At 26.8% G+C, this 19732-nt stretch overlaps 2 protein-coding genes across 6 annotated transcripts; one reads left to right on the plus strand and one right to left on the minus strand.

Moving 5' to 3' along the window:
* The first annotated feature begins 3101 nt into the window (after window positions 1-3101).
* LOC135927745 (nucleosome assembly protein 1-like 1) lies at window positions 3102-5133 on the plus strand. 3 transcript variants are annotated; one of them, XR_010572170.1, is made up of 14 exons: window positions 3102-3250; window positions 3292-3433; window positions 3471-3554; window positions 3599-3689; window positions 3734-3801; window positions 3845-3910; window positions 3952-4091; window positions 4140-4285; window positions 4333-4361; window positions 4403-4510; window positions 4572-4604; window positions 4650-4683; window positions 4801-4869; window positions 4923-5133. XR_010572170.1 is itself a non-coding variant. In XM_065463900.1 (13 exons), exons 1-13 carry the CDS (start codon window positions 3144-3146, stop codon window positions 4809-4811), a joined length of 1059 nt encoding a protein of 352 aa, XP_065319972.1. In that variant the 5' UTR covers window positions 3102-3143; the 3' UTR covers window positions 4812-5133. The 3 variants fall into 3 exon arrangements, 2 of the variants coding, with proteins under 2 accessions (XP_065319972.1, XP_065319973.1); XM_065463900.1 differs by having other exon boundaries at window positions 4801-5133; XM_065463901.1 differs by having other exon boundaries at window positions 3599-3686; window positions 4801-5133.
* Window positions 5062-19264, minus strand: LOC135927744 (uncharacterized). 3 transcript variants are annotated; one of them, XM_065463898.1, is made up of 9 exons: window positions 19046-19264; window positions 18912-18998; window positions 16741-16887; window positions 14179-15022; window positions 12114-12344; window positions 5540-5634; window positions 5400-5492; window positions 5319-5354; window positions 5062-5271 (listed from the first exon to the last, which is right to left on the minus strand). In XM_065463898.1, exons 1-9 carry the CDS (start codon window positions 19202-19204, stop codon window positions 5140-5142), a joined length of 1824 nt encoding a protein of 607 aa, XP_065319970.1. In that variant the 5' UTR covers window positions 19205-19264; the 3' UTR covers window positions 5062-5139. The 3 variants fall into 3 exon arrangements, with proteins under 3 accessions (XP_065319970.1, XP_065319969.1, XP_065319971.1); XM_065463897.1 differs by having other exon boundaries at window positions 5319-5492; XM_065463899.1 differs by lacking the exon at window positions 12114-12344 and having other exon boundaries at window positions 5319-5492.
* Between the last annotated feature and the right edge of the window lie 468 nt (window positions 19265-19732).

A 19732-nucleotide genomic window follows, 5' to 3' on the forward strand; every position in this document is an offset into this window, starting at 1 on the left:
CGATATTTCTTAACTATTAACTACGAAAATTATCAATGCTCTATTATAAACTATCAAAAAATAAAGTGTGAAAGAATTATTTTTAAGAATATGAATAAATTAAAAAACTTCTAAAATATACTATATTGTTTGGCATGAATTTAGTTTTGCTGATTATAAAAATATAACGAAAAATTATCCAGGAATAAGTTTTTATGTAAAATTATTCAATGACTATGATTATATTGTACATAGGCAAGTTAAGATTTTGCTAAAACAGGAAAGATTTCCTATTAGGTGAGCGTTACCAATCAATTTTATTAGAGGTCTCACATATTTTAGGCCTTTGGATATATTAGATTTTATAAAAATAATTTTGGGTTTTAACTTTTTCTTTTAAAAATATTTTAATCATATACGCTATTTAAAGGGTATATACTTTTCATAATTTTTATTTCAAATCTTTATAGTGATATATTATATGCATTTTTGTGGAAGACGGGGATGTGATGTGTGTAGGGGGAAATTTTTATAAAATTTAAATGATATTTACGGGAAGAGACAAATTACCAAAGTGAGGATTATCCCTTGCCCCAACCCTCGCTGCGCCTATGGTAATGTATTGTATGCAATATGAAGATTCGGTATATATTTGTAATCTATGTAAGTATATTAAATAGGTCTATAACAGCAATATATTTAGCCATATATCATCTAAAGATTTAATTAATAACCTCACACCCTCCTTAGATGCCTGCCCTCTACCCCTTTTTAATAATTTGTAGGCAAAATGCACCACACCCGCTCTTGCTCATTTATACATTGCATGATAGGATATAATTTATTAATCAGGTCTACCAAACTTTAAAAAAGCTACTTTAATTATTTAATTTTTAAAGATTCTTAAAGGCCAAGATTTGTTAAACCCCTATAATATATATATAATTATTTTTTTGTGAAAATATATCATAAAGTTAAACACGCTACATTGGGTGGGGAGTGTTGTATCTGTTGATATATAATTGACATTTATAGACGCTCTTCAATGAATTTCTAATAAGAGAGATATAACAATAATTTTCCTTTGTTCTTAATTTATATTTGTGAAATACAATTTTTGTTGGAAATTCTTATTATTCTGTTTGGAAATAAAGGAAATATACAATTTTGAATTAAAGATTATGGTGCAATGTTTAAATATACTTTTATGATAGGGAGGGAGGAGGATCATGTGAAATCATAATTTCTAAAAGAAGAAATTTAATATAGTGTTCTCATTTCTTTCTGCTATGTATAATGAAAAATTCCGAATTAACTTCTTATTTTTTTTTATCGCCTTTTAAAATTCACACATTTAATAGCATTCCATAGCAATTTATAAAATAAAATATTATTATTAAATTAGCAATCCTATTTCATTTTAGAATTCTTATTCTCCAACATATATGGTTCAGTACTGTCGGAATGTGGTCACTCGTGGTTAGAAAACGAATTTATTTATTATAAAACTATTTTATTGATTCCATTGACCAAATATTTAAACAACATATTTCTCTTCAAAACTGTTGTGTTAACAACAACCTTGTTTTTGTTAAACTAAAGTATTTATATTTCTTAAGAATCCCTTTCTTTGTTATCGAATAACTTAGTATCACTATATAGATTACAAGTGATAAACAAGTTAAAATATTTTAATTATTCAAACCAAGCTTATTATTCTACATGTCCATATTTTCTATTACATGATATTTGTGCTTAGATAAAGAATTGAGGCAATTCATTGAATTGACCAATAAGAAAGCATATATAGCGACCCAGCTCTTTCTTGATGTTGTGATCTAATATGAGGAAACATAATAGATCTAAAACCTATGTAAGAACGGGATTGTTTATGGACAAAATCTCTTTTATCATCATTTTTGTTTATCTTTAATTATTTAATAACAATTATTTTCATTTTTGGATCTAATCTTTTACAATCATTTGTATATTTGATTAATTTCAACCATGTTTACCATTGTATGGTAACTTGCAATACTCAGACTTATATCGGAAAATAAAGAATAGATTCCATACTGACACTCGCTGTATGTATTTTTCATTTAAATTATCTACTTCACAATTTCAAAAGGCCCCTTTATCCCTTGATAATCCTGAAACAAAAGATAGAATATTGATATGTGTGACCTTATTTATTTTAGGTCCAACTATCTTGGTAAAAGATATATCTCCTAACCCAGAGCTAACCAGTGCTCAAAATGATAATGCCCTAAACTCCATCCCTGTTACCGTCGGTACATCATTCGAATTAAAAAAAACAATTCTATTTATTTAATCTGAAATTTAGAATTTAATATAAATCTGCAATAAAATTTATTTAATTTACGAAATTCGTGTTATAATTTACTTAATTTATAAATATGCTTAATGAAAAATCTTTATTCCCTGCTAATTACCTATTTTTTTTTCTTTGCTTAACAGTCTTTCAAAATATTAAATGAAAAGATACTTCCGATCCCCTCTTCGACTTAATTTTAACCTATAGTTATTTAGACGTCAGCACTCTTAAAATTATTCAAAAAATTTTGTTCAACTTTGATACCTTTTAATTTTTGTTCACGATTGAATTAGAAAATTTAAACTCGCAAAAATAAATAATTACTACATGTAATTAAAATCCAAAAGGAAACCCCAATATATTATTAACGATAGAAGAAGATTACCATTTATCATTCACCATTATTTGGGAATCACTGCCATCATTCTTCGCTTCCACGCCTCATCCTTCCTACAACTTGGGTTAGGCGAACGCCTTTTTTAACAAAATAAATTACATTTAATCACCAAGACTCCATAATATATTTTAAGAAATGAAGCGCCAATCTCGTAGTACATAATATCATTGAACACTTCATAAATATGTTCTTAAAAGAATGTATTTTATTTGCATAAAAACAATTTAAAAAGATTAATTTACTCACCTTATCCAATAAGAATATGTAAAATTTTATTATTGAGCAATTTCTTTTTTAAACTAATATAATCTCTAAATAAAATATATTTATATAAAATTTATTTTTTAAAAATATTTTAACAATATTTATAACTTGTATTATTTGTATATTCCGGATTGTATTTCGCGTATTGGACTGCGTTTTAAAATCATGGAAAAAGGCGACAATATAATTTCTAATGAAATTTTGAAAAATCCTGGACTTTTAGCAAATTTGCAGGACTCAAAAGATTGGAAATCTTCTGATTTTATTAAAAGGTACATCTATCACCTAGATATTAAACTTAATTACTTTTTAGTCTCCCATTAGATGTTAGAAGAAAAATAAAAGCCTTGAAAAGATTGCATTTTAAATATAGTCAAGAAGAAGCAAAATACCATAAAGAAGCTCATGAACTTGAATGCAATTATTATAAAAAATATCAAGTGTTTTTTGATAAAGTAAACATATATATAGCAATATTTTATATTTGAATAGAGAAAAAATATAGTAGATGGCTCATATAATCCTACTGAAGAAGAATGCCAGTGGGCTTCTGATGATGAGGCAGGTGAATTGACGGTAGCATATATACTATAAATTTTTTTCACATAATTCATATTTAGGAAAAAATGGAAAATACATCAATTGATACAAATCAAAAACAACTCATTGATATCAATCAAAACCAGCTCAATGATGCTTCTAAAGAAAGTGGTTTATATTTAAACAATTATTTTCAGCTAAATTTTTTTATTTAGTTAAAGGTATTGCAGATTTTTGGCTAATAGCAATGCAAAATGCTGATGTGCTTTCAGACTTAATAGAAGTATTTTTTATAGAATTTAGATATTTTACAAGAATAAATTTAGGAACAAGATATTCCAATTTTGAAGCATTTAAAAGATATTAAGATCATTATGAACAAGGATCCAATTGTAATAGTTATTATATTGAAATTATATAAATTTTTTTGTAGGGATACACTTTAGAATTTTATTTTGAACTAAATGATTTTTTTACTAACTCAATATTGACCAAAAGTTATGAATTCTCATGTAATATAAATGAAAATGATACCATCCTATTTGAAGGACCAGAGGCAACTAAGTGTGTAGGGTGAGAAAAGAATACACTAAGAATATTATTCACATATATTTTTTTTAGATGTGAGATTAATTGGAAACCTGGAAAAAATGTTACCCTAAGAGTGGTTAAAAAAAGACAAAAACATAAAACTACAGGCCAAACCAAAATGGTAACTAAAAGTGTTAAGACTGAATCCTTTTTTAACTTCTTTGAAAGCCAAGAAAGTATAATTAAATATATAATTAAACATTTATATATGATCTACTTTTAGTACCAGAAAATATAAATGCTGAAGAAATGGTATAAATTTAAGAAGAATTTTAATTTATTATTAAAAATAGGATGAAGAAATGGGAGAATTATTAGCAGATGATGTTGAAATTGGCAATTTTATACGTGAAAGACTAGTACCAAGAGCCGTTTTTTATTATACTGGATATTATACTCCTGTAATTACATATAATTTTACTCATATATTTTAAATTAACAAATAATTATCAAATTATGTAGGATGATGATGGGGAAGAGTTATCTGAAGAAGAAGTATTATCGTACTTATTGTGATTATGTAATTCCATATTTATTTAGGATGATGATGAGGAAGGCTCAGGCGATTTAGAAGGTTATGATAAAATAAATAAAAACATTAACTGTGATCAAAATGGAGCATTTATTGTTTAATATTATGATTCAATGTTATAAATATTTAATGTTATCTAATAAATTTATAACTTTAAAGATGATGAATAAAAGCTTCCTCAATATTTCAACACATCCAACTTATTAAGTTTTAGCAAAATACACTCCAGTAAATTATAAAATCAACAATTTTGTTAAGTGAATGCCAAAAATAATGTACAGAGTTACAATCTTATTTCCTGTCCAAGAACAAAATAATATCTTGTCATGAAATCTTAACCATTAATATTCTTTGCAAAAAAATATATTATTTTTTATTGACATTATATATAATGCTATTTTACATATATGTATACTCATTGTTAATTACAATTTTGATGAATTATTTTTCATGATTTTTTATAACTAATAAATATCAAATTTTCCCAGGTTATATTTTTCAATTATATGGAAATATTTTTGATTGCTTCAACGTTTTTATTACCAAAATTATGCTCATTATTAAAAGCGTCATTGAAATTGAGCTTAAAATGATGAATATACCACAACTAATTTTTATTGGTCTTATTATCTACAAAAAAAAGAGTTATTTATAAATATAGTTTGATGAATGTGTACCTTAATTTTAACATAATTTGTATAATTCTGATTGACCTTTAAAACTGAAGTTTTTAAATAATATGGTAGATTTAAATTCACTGAAGTTGTGTTATTATGATGATTAATGTCTTTTTGGATTAAGTATGTCAAATCTTGCCTCCATAGTTTACCAGTTTTGTGTTCAATGAAGATCTAATAGATTTATTATTTAATATAAATTAGAATTCACAATATTTTACCATGTTATGAAAAGGTCGAGTGATATGTTTTTGAATTTCAGACTTGTTAAAATTGATGCATACATTGTCTGACCATATTTTCAGATCATTATTATCTAAAAAAATTTAATATATAGCTCTAAACTAGAAATGTACTGTACTATATAACCACTTTTTGAAGGCTGATTCAAATAGGTATAGAAAATAAAACAACAGAAAATTTTAAAAAATTGACACTGATTTTGAGGGAACAGTGGATTTCTTAAAATATATCTATTTTTATATTATAAAAATAACTTTAAAAATTTCTTAAAATATATCTCTTTTTATATTATAAAAATAACTAAAAATTTCTTAAAATATCTTTTTATATTGTAAAAATTTTTTTTAAGATAAACAATTATTTTTGCAAAGGCTGGGATATCCATGTAAAAATTTTTTTTTAATTACTAATTATCTTTCTAAATTTTTTTTTAAAATAACGGTTCATTTAATATATAACTCTTTAAATTAAAATATGCCATGATACAAATCTCATTATGTATTCCACAATCTATTATTGCTGGAGAAAAGGAAAATTATGAATGTAAATTTTGCTCAAATCACCATTCTTCAAGTAGCGATCGTAATAAAGACTAAGAATGATAAATGCTTGAGCAGAAAATGATTATATTATTTTACTTTTAACATTATCATTAGTGTTAAATGACCTGATTAGGATCGATTTTTAAAAATGGTTCGATCGAACCAAATGTCGAGGCTTACATAATACTTTGGCTAAAATCTTGGGCCGTTTAACAACACTAATGAGCATGTACTGACGTCCTACAATCTTGTTCACGAAATTCAATACAACCAATTTAAATGAAGCAATGCTTGATTGTCTATTATTTGTATTGTTAGATTTATTCAATTTTGAAATTTTATTTAAATTAGTGTGGAAATATTAATATTTTGGCTAAAGTCTTAATAGAACCGTTTGACAACACTAATGAGCATGCACTGACCCCCTTCAATCTTGTACACGAAATTCAATACAACCAATTTAAATGAATCAATGCTTGATTGTCTATTATTTTTATTGTTAAATTTATTCTATTTTAAAATTGAAATAAAATATTAATAATTTTAGCAATACAAATTTAAAAAAGGTTCATAAAGTTGTTTTGAGTAAAACGATTAAAATGATTTGATTAAACTTGAAAAATGAGAATATTTAAATAATTAATGTATATAAAAAGCTATTTTTGAGCAAAGAGGAAGATTAATAAATAATTTTTGTTTCATAATGAAATAAAAATAATCGTAAAAGGGAAAATGAATAATTGAAATGTACCGATGTGTCTAAAATAGGCGCATTTAAAAAATATTATTTTTGATGATTTATTTACATTCCCTTATTATATTGATTAGTTTATACTTAAAAGTAGTGTTGTTAAACGGCTCGATTTGAGCCGATTTTTAAAAAAGGCTAACTCAATATTTTATCTAAAATAATATTACGCAAGCCTGAAGATTTTGCTCATAGATGGTACAATGGTCTAGACATCAATTAGCGAAATCTCAAGGCTTAGGCAATGTTTTTCTGGTTATACTATTGAGTTAGCCGTTTTTAAAAATCGGCTTAAAACGAGCCGTTTAACAACACTACTTAAAAGTAATAAATAGACGTCAATCCTAATATTTGGTTCAATTTTATTTAACTACTTTCCCTGCTGCTTAGCAGTTTTACCCTGAGTATTGGATAAAATGACATAACTCCTAAAGTGTAAGTAGAGAACAGAGTTTTTGTTTTTTAGGTGAGGGATTTGGATGCATTACATATAGATATAATTAGTTCTGATTTACCTTTGTTAAAAATTTTTATGGCAAAAATGAAAAATACCAATTGTTTTACCCCTATCTTTACTATTTTTTTATGTGTTAGTCTATGGCTATACCATAATAAATTATTTTTCAAATTTTAATTAGTTTATTATTTCAGTTTTATTCATCGATATATAAGATATTAATAAATTATTAAGAATTATCATAAATTAAAGATGACGCTATCCAGGTGTTCTTTATCATATCTAGCACGTGGTTAAAGACCTGCCCAAAGTGAGCGAACATGAATTATATGGAGGTCCAACCTACATATAATTCTGGCTATTTTCTCAAGGATACCGACAAACCTTGAAACTCAGAGGCATAGTTATAAAAAAAGAGTGGAACTACGCCCTATCCAATTGAAGTATTAGAGTGAGGTATAGTTATGATATGAATGTGAGGGAGAAAAAGGCAAGAAGCTATTTCTTCCAAATACAAATAGCTATTTATTTATTTAATCTATTAAATTATTTTACCTTAAGTTATTATAAGTATTTTATAAGTGTTTTATAAACAGTAAAAGACAGGCGTAATAAATTATTCTTACGTTATATTATAATTCCATCAACTTTCTTAAAATATATTTTACATAAGAGATCACACCATAATAAAAGGAAATAAAAGATTATTATAAATTATATTTCGACATTTTCATTGGTGATATATAGAAGAATGCAGAATACTAAATGTTAAACGGCTCATTATTAAAAAAGACTGGCCCAATATTTTAGCCAAATAAATATTATGCAAGCCTAGGGATTTAGCTCCTAGATGCTAGTAAAGTTTGGACATCTATTAATGGAACCTCGGGCTTGCATAATATTATTTTGACTAAAATTTTATATTAAAATTGGCAAAATAGAGTGGTTTAACAACACTAATTTACTAAGGATCGAAAAAAAGTGGATATAGAACATTATGATAATCAGCCGACGATATATAGCTTCAATTTTTTTTTTTTTACTATTACTGGATCCTAAATTTTTCTTCAACAATAAGAAAATATAATTAAATCAGTCAAGAATCTCCCAGATCAAAATATGGGAGATCCAAATACCAGATCTAAGAAAATAGTTCTGACAAGACTCAGCGATATATTTTGCCGCTTTTAAATATTTGGATATAATTTAGGGAAGCAATATTTCACTAATTACAAGTTACATTCAAAAAAAGGTAGCTAGTTATTGTATCTTATTTGTACAAAATAATTTTGCCAAAAATTAATCAAAGAGAATTTAAATAAAGTACCACAATAAAATATTTATTTGCACTGAAAATAATATAACATCAACCAAAAAATATCATAAAATAACACAATACAATAATTAATTTTCATAAAATATGGGCTTAATAAATTATTGACATTATTAACAATAAACTATTTTCAAATGGGGATGTCTAAAAGATAAGCCTCCCTAAACTAAATAAATTATACAGGGGCAACTTGATGTAAATTAGATGTCCTTAATAAATAGTGATTTTAAATTTGGAAAATCATAATAAGATCTATTTAAATATTTTTAAAAATTAATCATATTCCAAAATGTGGCTACTTTTTCTAAAGTAACTGCCAACTAGTTATAGTTATTTTATTATTTTTTAATCAAAATTTATCTAATTAATTTTACAGCAATATTATATATATATTATACACACAATAAATCGTTCAATAAACAGTGAAATTAAATTATTTTTATGAAAGAGATATATCAGACGCCTGCAGATTGTATACTATCTACACGGCCCTGACCGGGCTTTATATTTTCAAGAAACAAATCTCGGCCCGACCAGGATTTAAAAAAAAAATATATTATACATTCATTTTTAATTTTTATAGCTAATAATGGCGATTTAAAATATACGGTTGTAAATTATATGGTCCGGTCCGGGTATTTTTTTTTAAAAAATTATTATTTAGGGCCAAGCACGGGTGTATTTAAAAAAAAATTAAAATATAACCCGGCTCTGTACCAGAGCCGGGCCGGGCCTGCAGGTTTCTGAGATATATAAACATTTTTTAGAACTACATTCCAAAATATGCATTTATTTTTATTTAACTAGTTATTACAACACTAGTAAATATTAAAAAAAATTTATACTACATTCGATATATTTTACCGAAGGAATCCACAATAATGTTTTAACCCCCCCCCCCCCCTATTGTTATTTTAAATTTATTGTATCTTTCAAAATTTGCAATAAAATAAAGTAATTTCAGGATTAAGTAGTTTCATCTTAAATGTCAAAATTTAGGATCTTAGCCATTATTAGATTAAGTTTTTCGGCTCATCGATCTCTTATTTTATTTTAAAAAAAATAGAAAATTTTCCTATTTTTGGGTTGATTAAACTTCAAAAATCAATATGATTTCAGGAATGCAACTTTTTTTAATATATCGAGGAAAATAAAAGAATAATTTCCTATATTTTAAAAGAGATTTTAATCCCCTAACCTTTGATGTTTTTGTTCCAGTTCTTAGATTTTATCCGGTTATGGCTTTCCAAATTCTCATTTTTAGAGAAACCCCCAAAAAATGATTGCCTTAATATGAAAAATCATAATATATATTTATTTTCCGAAATAATTGTTCACAACACCACCAAGTAGATCTCTTCGAACTAGTGTTGTTATAAAGCCAGATTTGGATCGATTTTTAAAACGGCCTGGCAAATAAATGTCCAAGTATTTCTGACAGCTATGTGCAAAATCTTTAGGGCTTACATAATGTTATTTTAGTTATAATCTTAATCTGGCCATTTTTTTAAATCGACCTACAACACTACTTCGAACTAACCCAAACCCACATTTATCGTTAAATTAGAATATAAAATAAATTATGCCAAGACATTATATTACTACTAAATTTTTTACAAATTTTTTTTTTTTTAATTTGCTGAAATAAAATCAACAAAAACGTTTTTAAAAGTAAAAAAAAAATAATAATTTCTTTCTAAAAAAAAAATAAAAATATACAATATAACATTAATAAAAGACGCCGATTTAAAGTAAAGTATTAAAAACTTAAAGAAATTTGATCGCTTCAAGGCCTTAAAAAAATGTTATTGATCTAGAAAAGTTAGTTAATTGAGGAAATTTAAATAAAATGAGAAATAATTGGTATATCCCCATATGGGATTTACATTTTTATTCTGATTTTCTAAGTTAGAAAATAAGTTTGGACTTGAGGTCTGCAATGGGCGGGTTTTGACCAACAAGCCCGACCACTCGTTTTTTTTTGAAAATTCCTGTCCGCCCAGACCCATGATAGTTTTTTTTTTATAAATTCATTCACCGACCCATTTATCTAAAAATTTTGTTTAACTTTCTCGATTATTTTATAATGGCTGCTGTGGCTATTTATAATTATTTATCTTAATGTATTTTTGATTGAATTTATAAAATAAGGAATATCATTAAATAAAATTCTGCATCGCTCGCCTAATTTTTAAAATAATCTAAAAAGCCCGCTCTTGCCCGCTCGTAGAATTGGTGGGCAGGCTAAAAACCCACCCATCGTAGACCTCTAGTTTGGACACAATTTTTTTTTAGTTTTTTTTTAAAAATCATATATTCATACATATGATAAATGATATCTTTAAAATCATGGTTTTATGAAAATCATCACATGAACATTTCGAAGATTTTTTTTTCGCCCAAAATTTTGAGAATAAATTTTTGAAAATCAACGATATTGAAAGATTTTCTTATAAAAAGATAAAGATTTTTTTAAAATTTGCTATTTCATATCGTGAACGATTATTTTTATGCTTCTCTTCTCTTCTTCTTCTCTTCTCTTCTCTTCTCTTCTCTTCTCTTCTCTTCTCTTCTCTTCTTCTTCTCTTCTCTTCTCTTCTTCTTCTCTTCTATTCTCTTCCAAACTAAAGTATAACATTCAAGCAACGCATACAAAATTTATCGAGGCCTTAAATCCCCCACAAAAAAAAGATTTGTTGTTGAGAAAGAGAGAAAGAGAGAGAAGAGAAAGAAAGAAAGAAAGAAAGAAAGAAAGAAAGAAAGAAAGAAAGAAAGAAAGAAAGAAAGAAAGAAAGAAAGAAAGAAAGAAAGAAAGAAAGAAAGAAAGAAAGAAAGAAAGAAAGAAAGAAAGAAAGAAAGAAAGAAAGAAAGAAAGAAAGAAAGAAAGAAAGAAAGAAAGAAAGAAAGAAAGAAAGAAAGAAAGAAAGAAAGAAAGAAAGAAAGAAAGAAAGAAAGAAAGAAAGATAGAAAGAAAGAAAGAAGATAGAAAGAAAGAAATAAAGAAATTAGAAAGAAATAAATTAAAGAATTTTTTGGTGGTTATTTATTATATCAGAAATTGGTTTTAATAGTCTAAAATTTTTAACATATATTTTATAAAGCAGATGCATTTATTGTCTGTAAATATATATTTTTTTAAAAAAATATGAGATATACAAAATATAATATATTGAATTTTTCTGGAGAACGGATATCGTTAAAAACTATATATAGAAAAAATAACGGAAAAAAAAATTATATTCTGAACTCGCCTTCTTCTCTAAAAAATTAAAAATTACCAAAAAGTTCATTTGTGTGTTTTTTGTGTTTACATAATATTTTATTTTTTATTTAAAAAAAAAAATTAAAAAAATGTCAAATATTCGTTCTCTCCCTATAATATTTTTTTTAGGAGTGGCGTGTCCGGAAGGTGTCGTTTGACCTTTTAATTATATTTCATAAAAATCTACAAATATAAAATGATATCATTTACTTCCCAAAAATTCGTAGGCCTTGACATCGATATCCTCTATTTTTGTATCGTAAATGTAACTGTAATTCAAATATATTTTTAACTCCGGAACGAATAACATATAAAATGGTTCTAATTTTGAATGTTTCCAATCGCATAAATTGTAAGAGGAGACGGGAAAGTATCTATAAAAAGGGCTTAAACCCCCGATTCCTGTCTTCGTTTGATTATATATGGTTTCACGATCGTAGCCTTTTTTTTTAAATGTCCATTAAAAAGGTATATAAATATCATCTTTCTCTTACTCAAAGTCGTTTCTAAGACTTTTGGTGGCTCTAAACCAAAATGAATTTGACGGTCATATAAAAGAAACCTCCAATTTATTTCTTATAAGCAAATGATATCCATCAAAAATCCAAATCAAATCAAAAAACCAAAAAAAAGAAAATACAAATCAATGAACAAAAAATCCGGGATTGAGCGGCAAGGGGATAATTGGCAAACTAAGAGAGCTGAAACAATAGCTTTGTCTCCTTACAAATTCAAAATAGGAAAAATTAAGGAAATCTGATCAGCCTATAACCGATATCTCAATAAAGCAAGAAGAGAGAAAAATGAATTCAATGAAAAAAGTGCTCTGATGGGCCACACACGAATTATCCGCCCATAATGCTTAGCTTATTTTTTTTGTTGTAATTTGATGATATTTATACCTAATAAATTGCCAATTTTATTCAACAAATCTCATAAATGCATATTTTTTTGAAATCTTACCCGGGCATGAGGAATAATGGCAAAAAAAAAGTTATCGTCCGCCTAAATCTAAAATAGTGCCCATATTATAAAAGGAAGCTCTTTTTATTTTTATAGCCTAATATTTTATGCCCTTATATGATACAAATATTAAGCTAAAATTTTTACCCAAAAAAGCAAAGTTCTTGCCCAACCAGCCCCAGTCGCCCTTAAATACCCTTCCTTTTTAAGAAATAATCTGATTAACCCGAATCGCGAGTAGTCAAATGCTCAATTTAACCTATTTTTGCCAAAATAATATTATGCAAGCCTCGAGATTTCGTTAATCGATGTGTCCAAACCCTTCTACCACCTTTGAAGAAAATTTCGAGGTTTGCATAATAATTTTTTGCTAAAATATTTGATTAACCGTTTTCAAAACTAGAGCCGTTTAACACTATAATAGAAGATAGCACTTATAATTTGGACCTATGTTAAATAGTCATACAAAAAGACGCTATCAATAAAAACATATATTTCATTTTAATTTTAACCATTAAATCACAATTAAAGGGAATAAATGATAATTATCTCTTAGTATATTTAAAAAAAAATATACCAATTTTATTTTATATATTTTAATAAATACCATTATATATATATTTTTTTAAAAATACAATTGGATCAAATCAACTATTTAAGAATGACTTACTAACCCACTAATAAAGAAATAATTTTAAAAAAGTAACTAATAAATGAATCGATTCCAAGAAATTATTTATGTTCATTATATAATTAATTATTACTAATATTTTATATTTTTTATAAAATTATACATTTGAGGTTTTTAATTATGAGGAATTTAGAAGTTGATTATATTCATAAAAATGCGCACTTTAATTTGAGCAGTCAAAACCAATCAGGCTGAAATTAGATAAAAAAAAAAATCGCGTTGCAGTGATAAAAATGCAACTTGGGGGAAGGGGAAGGAAGGAAGGAAGGAAGGAAGGAAGGAAGGAAGGAAGGAAGGAAGGAAGGAAGGAAGGAAGGAAGGAAGGAAGGAAGGAAGGAAGGAAGGAAGGAAGGAAGGAAGGAAGGAAGGAAGGAAGGAAGGAAGGAAGGAAGGAAGGAAGGAAGGAAGGAAGGAAGGAAGGAAGGAAGGAAGGAAGGAGGAAGGAAGGAAGGAAGGAAGGAAGGAAGGAAGGAAGGAAGGAAGGAAGGAAGGAAGGAAGGAAGGAAGGAAGGAAGGAAGGAAGGAAGGAAGGAAGAAAGAAAGAAAGAAAGAAAGAAAGAAAGAAGAAAGAAAGAAAGAAAGAAAGAAAGAAAATTTCTTATTTTAAAATATTCAACTCACTCTGCCACTGTCCATTATAATCAGCATTCCGCTCCTTCAAGCAGGTATATAGCGTAAATTTTTTGAAGGATTTGTCATATCTGGGATTGGGAAGTATGCCAAGTACATACATAAGGTTAAATTCAAAATTTTTGGATCCAATTACTGAGTCATCGGATTTGTCATTGACATTAGTGTAATTCGTAGTTGTGTATTGTTGCGACATCACTCGTTCCATGTCATAGTTACTTTGGGTAAACCCAAAAATTATTTCGTTTAAACTTCGCATACCAAAAATGTTGCCTTCAGTTGTCTTATATATTTTTCTTACAGTATCAAGGCTTTTTAAGATGTGCATCATAGTTTCCTGGGTGTAGCGTGTGACTACAGCATTATTAGTTTTCGCTGTCAAATTTTGATAATAACTGCAATTTGGGAAGGATATAGAACAGTTCAACCTCATTGTCAATTTATTTGCAGGTTTGTCAGTATCAAATGATATATTATCTGTGATCTTATAGCTGTCATTGTCGGTGGTTAAATTTTGTATTAAAGTGAAATTTAACGAACACAATATACGATTTACTTTAAAGCTTAGAGAAGTGTCGTCAAATTTTGATTGAGATCCATATTTTTTATAATCAAGGACAAAATTTGTTAGGTTCAAATAAATATTTTTGCATCCCGCCGCCGTGAATAGGACACTTGAAGGTGTGGATAATCGTTCTTTGTTGACCTTTGCAGGAGTTGTATAGTCAGTCCTTGGATCATTGTAAAATTGATTCAATTCCATTATTTCTTCAATCAAGGAACTAATGTTTCCCATGATTGGTAATGAATCTTCCTTATAAGTAATCGTAAACATCTAAAATTAAAACATTTTGAAATTCGATTGGTATGATCAGACTATTTTAACTTAAATAATAAAATCTATACAAAAAAAAATACATTCTTTTAAACGATCAAGTTATGCTTTCATTGAATCTGCAAGTTCACAATATTAAGGTATAATATTTTAATCATAAAATATTTTAGGTGTAACGTAAAATTTAATTAAAACAAGATTACTGAATAAAACGTGTTGGGTTTATCTGATATTTTGAAACAAGGAATGTGTATGAAGTTATTAAAGATCGGAAGTCTAGAACGAAAATCATCAGGATATTTGGTAATACAAGGTTAATAAATATCAGGCCCGGCTCGGAAATTTTTAAAATTTTGTTATTTGAATAATTTTAGCCCTATACTTAGCAAAATGTTTCAAAAATGCTAAACGCTCAATTTCCAATTTTCCAACTGATGAAATGATTTTTTCCCAAAAATCGGCCCAACTATTTTAAGCTCGGCCCGAATATTTATGAGCATGCCAATTTTTGTTGGCTCCTCGTACCGGCCCTGCAGATCTTCGACGTGTATAATAAACTGCACGAAATTTTAACAATAACTGAATATATATGTATTTTTGTTAGGGTTGTCATATAAAAATCAATTTGATTTGAATCGCGATTCAAGTCGCCCCGATTTTTTTTAAAGAAAAATCAGTGATTTATAAATCAATATTTATAATAAAATTTTATATGTTAAATTTTTGTTAAAATACTCATCTAAAATAAGGAAAGATAAAGATTTGGATTATTTTAGAATTAAATAATTTTTGTACGAAAAGTACTAAATTGCACTATAGTAATCATTACATATTGGATTAAAAAAAATTCCTAATTTATTTTTGCATTGTGTCAATTTTTGACATAATTAATTGTTATTTGAATAATTCGGATTTCAATGTAGTAGGAAATTATTTAATATTCTAAGAAAAAATAATTAGTTTTTGAAATTCAGGGCTGTGAGAAATCGGTTTTATTGAAATATTAGAATAATGCAGTATAATTTGAAAAATAATATTATATTTGTTATTTAAAACTTTATAAGAGAATTATCATGATATCTTCCAAAAATGTTAAAATTGAAAGATGCCTAACTTTGACGGGGCATTATAACTTTTCATGTACGCGACATTGATATTTTAATTTTTATTGTTAAAAAAAATAATTAGTTTTCCTAAACGATTCCTTAGTTTGGAATACACTCCCATATGATAAAAATACGAAGCTGTTGATTGTTTTACTATGAATTAAATGGTCCTGTTAATTATCATTCATTTTCTTTAATTATTTCATCGAAAACATAATTTTATAAATTTCAACCCCCTGATATCGACTAGTTAAAATTTTTTAAAACACATATCATCAAATTTTTGATATTTTTGATTAAAAGTCGGATTTTCATTTGACAAAATATCAAATTAGCTCATGTGACTTATCAATATATATTTCATCAATAATTTCCTGACCAGATCTTCTGAAGCAATAACCTTTTACTTTACAAAGAAATATTATGCTAAGGTAAAATTTTTTTATGATGTATGATATTTTTCAATCAATAACTTCTCTAATTAAAATATTAGTATTTGGTATAATCGCCATTTAAATATTTTAAAAAATCAATTTTTTCAAAGAAATCACAAATTTTGCCAACCCAAATTCTTGTAAATAACATGCATTAATTATAATGGTATGTACATACCGTATCTTCTAAATTATATTTAATAAGAGAATTTGAGGTATCCATTACGATACTTGGCATATTTATATAAGATACTGTATCCGAAATAAAGGATACATTCACTTTCTTGTACTTTTCTACGAAATTAAGAGGACCTATTATTTGTGTCTGTCAAAAAAATAAAAATAAATGTTAGGATAGTATTATTATTCAAATAATTTATATATATAATAATTATTATGTGTTGTAGAGGTTTGGTTACGGTCAGACCCAAAGTCTAACCCGTAGGCTGGGCCAGGTTACATTTTTATGAGTTGGGTGGGGCAAATCGTGATTGTTTGTAACTATTTATAATAGTTATTATCGAGGTGGAAAACTTTGGACTTGATTGAATAACTAATCTTCTAGTCCAAATCGTGTAAACAGATGATCTACCAAATTCTCATTAATAGAATGAGCAAAATATATAATGGATATACGATTCCAAATTTGGTTTCGTAAAGGTATCATGCATGGTATTATTTATAGAAAAAAGAAGTTAAATATATATTAGGCCCATCTTTTGTAAAGAAATCAATCATCCCTCTATAAATAATTAAAGGCCAGTATTCTTTGCTAAACGCTATAATTGCACCTGAGGTACATTGGTTGTATCAGTTTAAAGAAATGATTGGGTTATATTGGTTAGGTAATCCTATAAGAAGTAGTGTTGTTAAAAGGTTTGATTGATTTTTATAAACGGCTAATTCAATATTTTAGTCAGAAAAAGATTGTCTAAGCCTCAAGATTTCGCCTATAGAGGTCCAAGCCATTGTGCCACCTATGATCAAAATTTTTCAGGCTTGCTTTATACTTTTCTGGATAAAATAGAGATAGCCGTTTTAAAAAATAGACTCAAATCGAGCCGTTTAACAACACTAATAAGAAGGTACTATTCCTACCATGACAAACAAAGCACCAACTGTAGTGACATAGCCAGGATTTGTCTTGGGAAACCCCTATTTAAAATTTTGGCCACCTTAAGAGTGAAAAGCGATTGAAACTATTTATTCATAATAGTTTAACAATGTTTAGTACCTTATTGTATATTATTTCTTATTTGGTAGAGAAAGGAAAAAAATTATTTTAATCGAAATAAGAAAAAATCCAGAAAATGGCATGACGTCCGAATGGAAAATATAGAAGAATTAAATATCTAGTTGGCATAAGTATTTAGTGATTAGTATTATTAATTCCTCAATCAGTTTTCCAAACTACAAAAAAGAAACCGAGTTATAAACTAAATGAATACTATGACATTGCGTTTAAGTGTGAAATCAGCCAAGTTTATGAAAGCGCTCAGTAACTTATGCCAAACCATTAAAAAGTGTTTATATTGTTTTAATCTGTTTGGTAGATGGTTTAAAATGGGGAAAAATAATTATTGGTAAGATAAGAAAAAAAAATTCCAAAATGTGTACCATACCATGGCAGAACGGAGGACATAAATTGTATATATTTAGAATAATAATTAACGCCATACTTATTAATTCTACATTCAATTTCGCCGATTACAAAAAATCAACCTATTTATAATACAAATAAAGAATATTATCTTAAGCTTGAAGTCAGCCAAACTTCTGGAAGCATTGACTCTGAAATTTATGACAACGATTAGTGCGTGGTTTAAAGAAAAACGCAGTATTGGCGATATAGGAAAGAATTGACAAGATTGGCATCTTGCTAGAACAAAAATTATAGAAGCATCGAATATTTGGGTGAAAACCAATATGTGATGCCTGACTTGTCTTACTAATTATAAATAAACAGATTTATAGAAGTATTTGTTCTTTTCGTTCAATAAATATAGACCTAAAATAGTTAAAATTTTATATATCATATCGAGTTAGTAATTCATGCTTAGAATTACTTCACATCACATCGAATATAGATTTTTTTTATAAAAAATAGAATAAGATATTCCTAAAATGATTTTATAAAAATAAAAGTGAAAAATGAAGGTAGAGGTTTCATCAATTTTAAAGAAAAACAATTTTTCTTCTAGATATCAATATAAAAGCAATGGCACCCGACACCCGCATCTAATAAGTTTTGTTTTGTGCAGCGATATTAATGATATGCACGATTGAGATAACAAAAAACAATGATAAAAATATTTTATTTTTTTAACAACGATTTTATTTATCCATTACTCTAAGATTTGTTGCCATCTCATCCGGATTCGTAATATTCCATAAATATATTGAGGTATAAATTGGATCATAATTACTATCAATAACCTGTACATTATTTTATTTTTTACAATAAAATCATACTCAACATTTACCCATTCATGATATTCTGGATGTTCCTTGAAATTTACACACTGGTTTGAAAGAACATATCTCCAGATATAGTTTGGAAACCCAAGGCCTACCAACAATGATATAGCGAATATAAATAGGGACCATAAAAATACACCAACTATAAGAATGATCCCTGGCATGGTCTCTCTAATTAATCGACATAACGAGCGTTAAATATAAATGATTATTTAACACGTGTAGATCACATGTAATTTGTCTGTTTATTCGACGATTAAAAAATAAAATTTAAACTTGGAAAATTCATAAATAATTTTAAAAAATTTCATATTTTCAAAATTATTTTTAGGATGAAGTATTATCTTTTTAGATTTATCGATTTTTTTTCATTTGAAATATTAATGTAAAAAGAAATAATCAAAGGTATTTTCTTTGACGTCATTGAATATATAACTCACTTTTTATCAACATTTTGTAACGAAATGATGATTAAGATAAAGAAAAAAAAACGATCCATCTAATAATAAACTTAATAAATATTTGGATAATATGTTTAGACACCAAGGCAATCTGATTATTAAATAGTATATTCAAGGTTTATAAGGAAAGGTTTTCAAATGAGCATTTGAAAGTTTTTTTTCCCAAAAAATCTTTGAAGACATAAAATTGAATATTTATCAAGAGACCCCCAGCCCGAATTTTAAAAATCG

This window comes from Gordionus sp. m RMFG-2023, chromosome 4, assembly GCF_954871325.1.
Source record: "Gordionus sp. m RMFG-2023 chromosome 4, tfGorSpeb1-WG-v2, whole genome shotgun sequence".
NCBI lineage: Eukaryota > Metazoa > Nematomorpha > Gordioida > Chordodea > Parachordodidae > Gordionus > Gordionus sp. m RMFG-2023.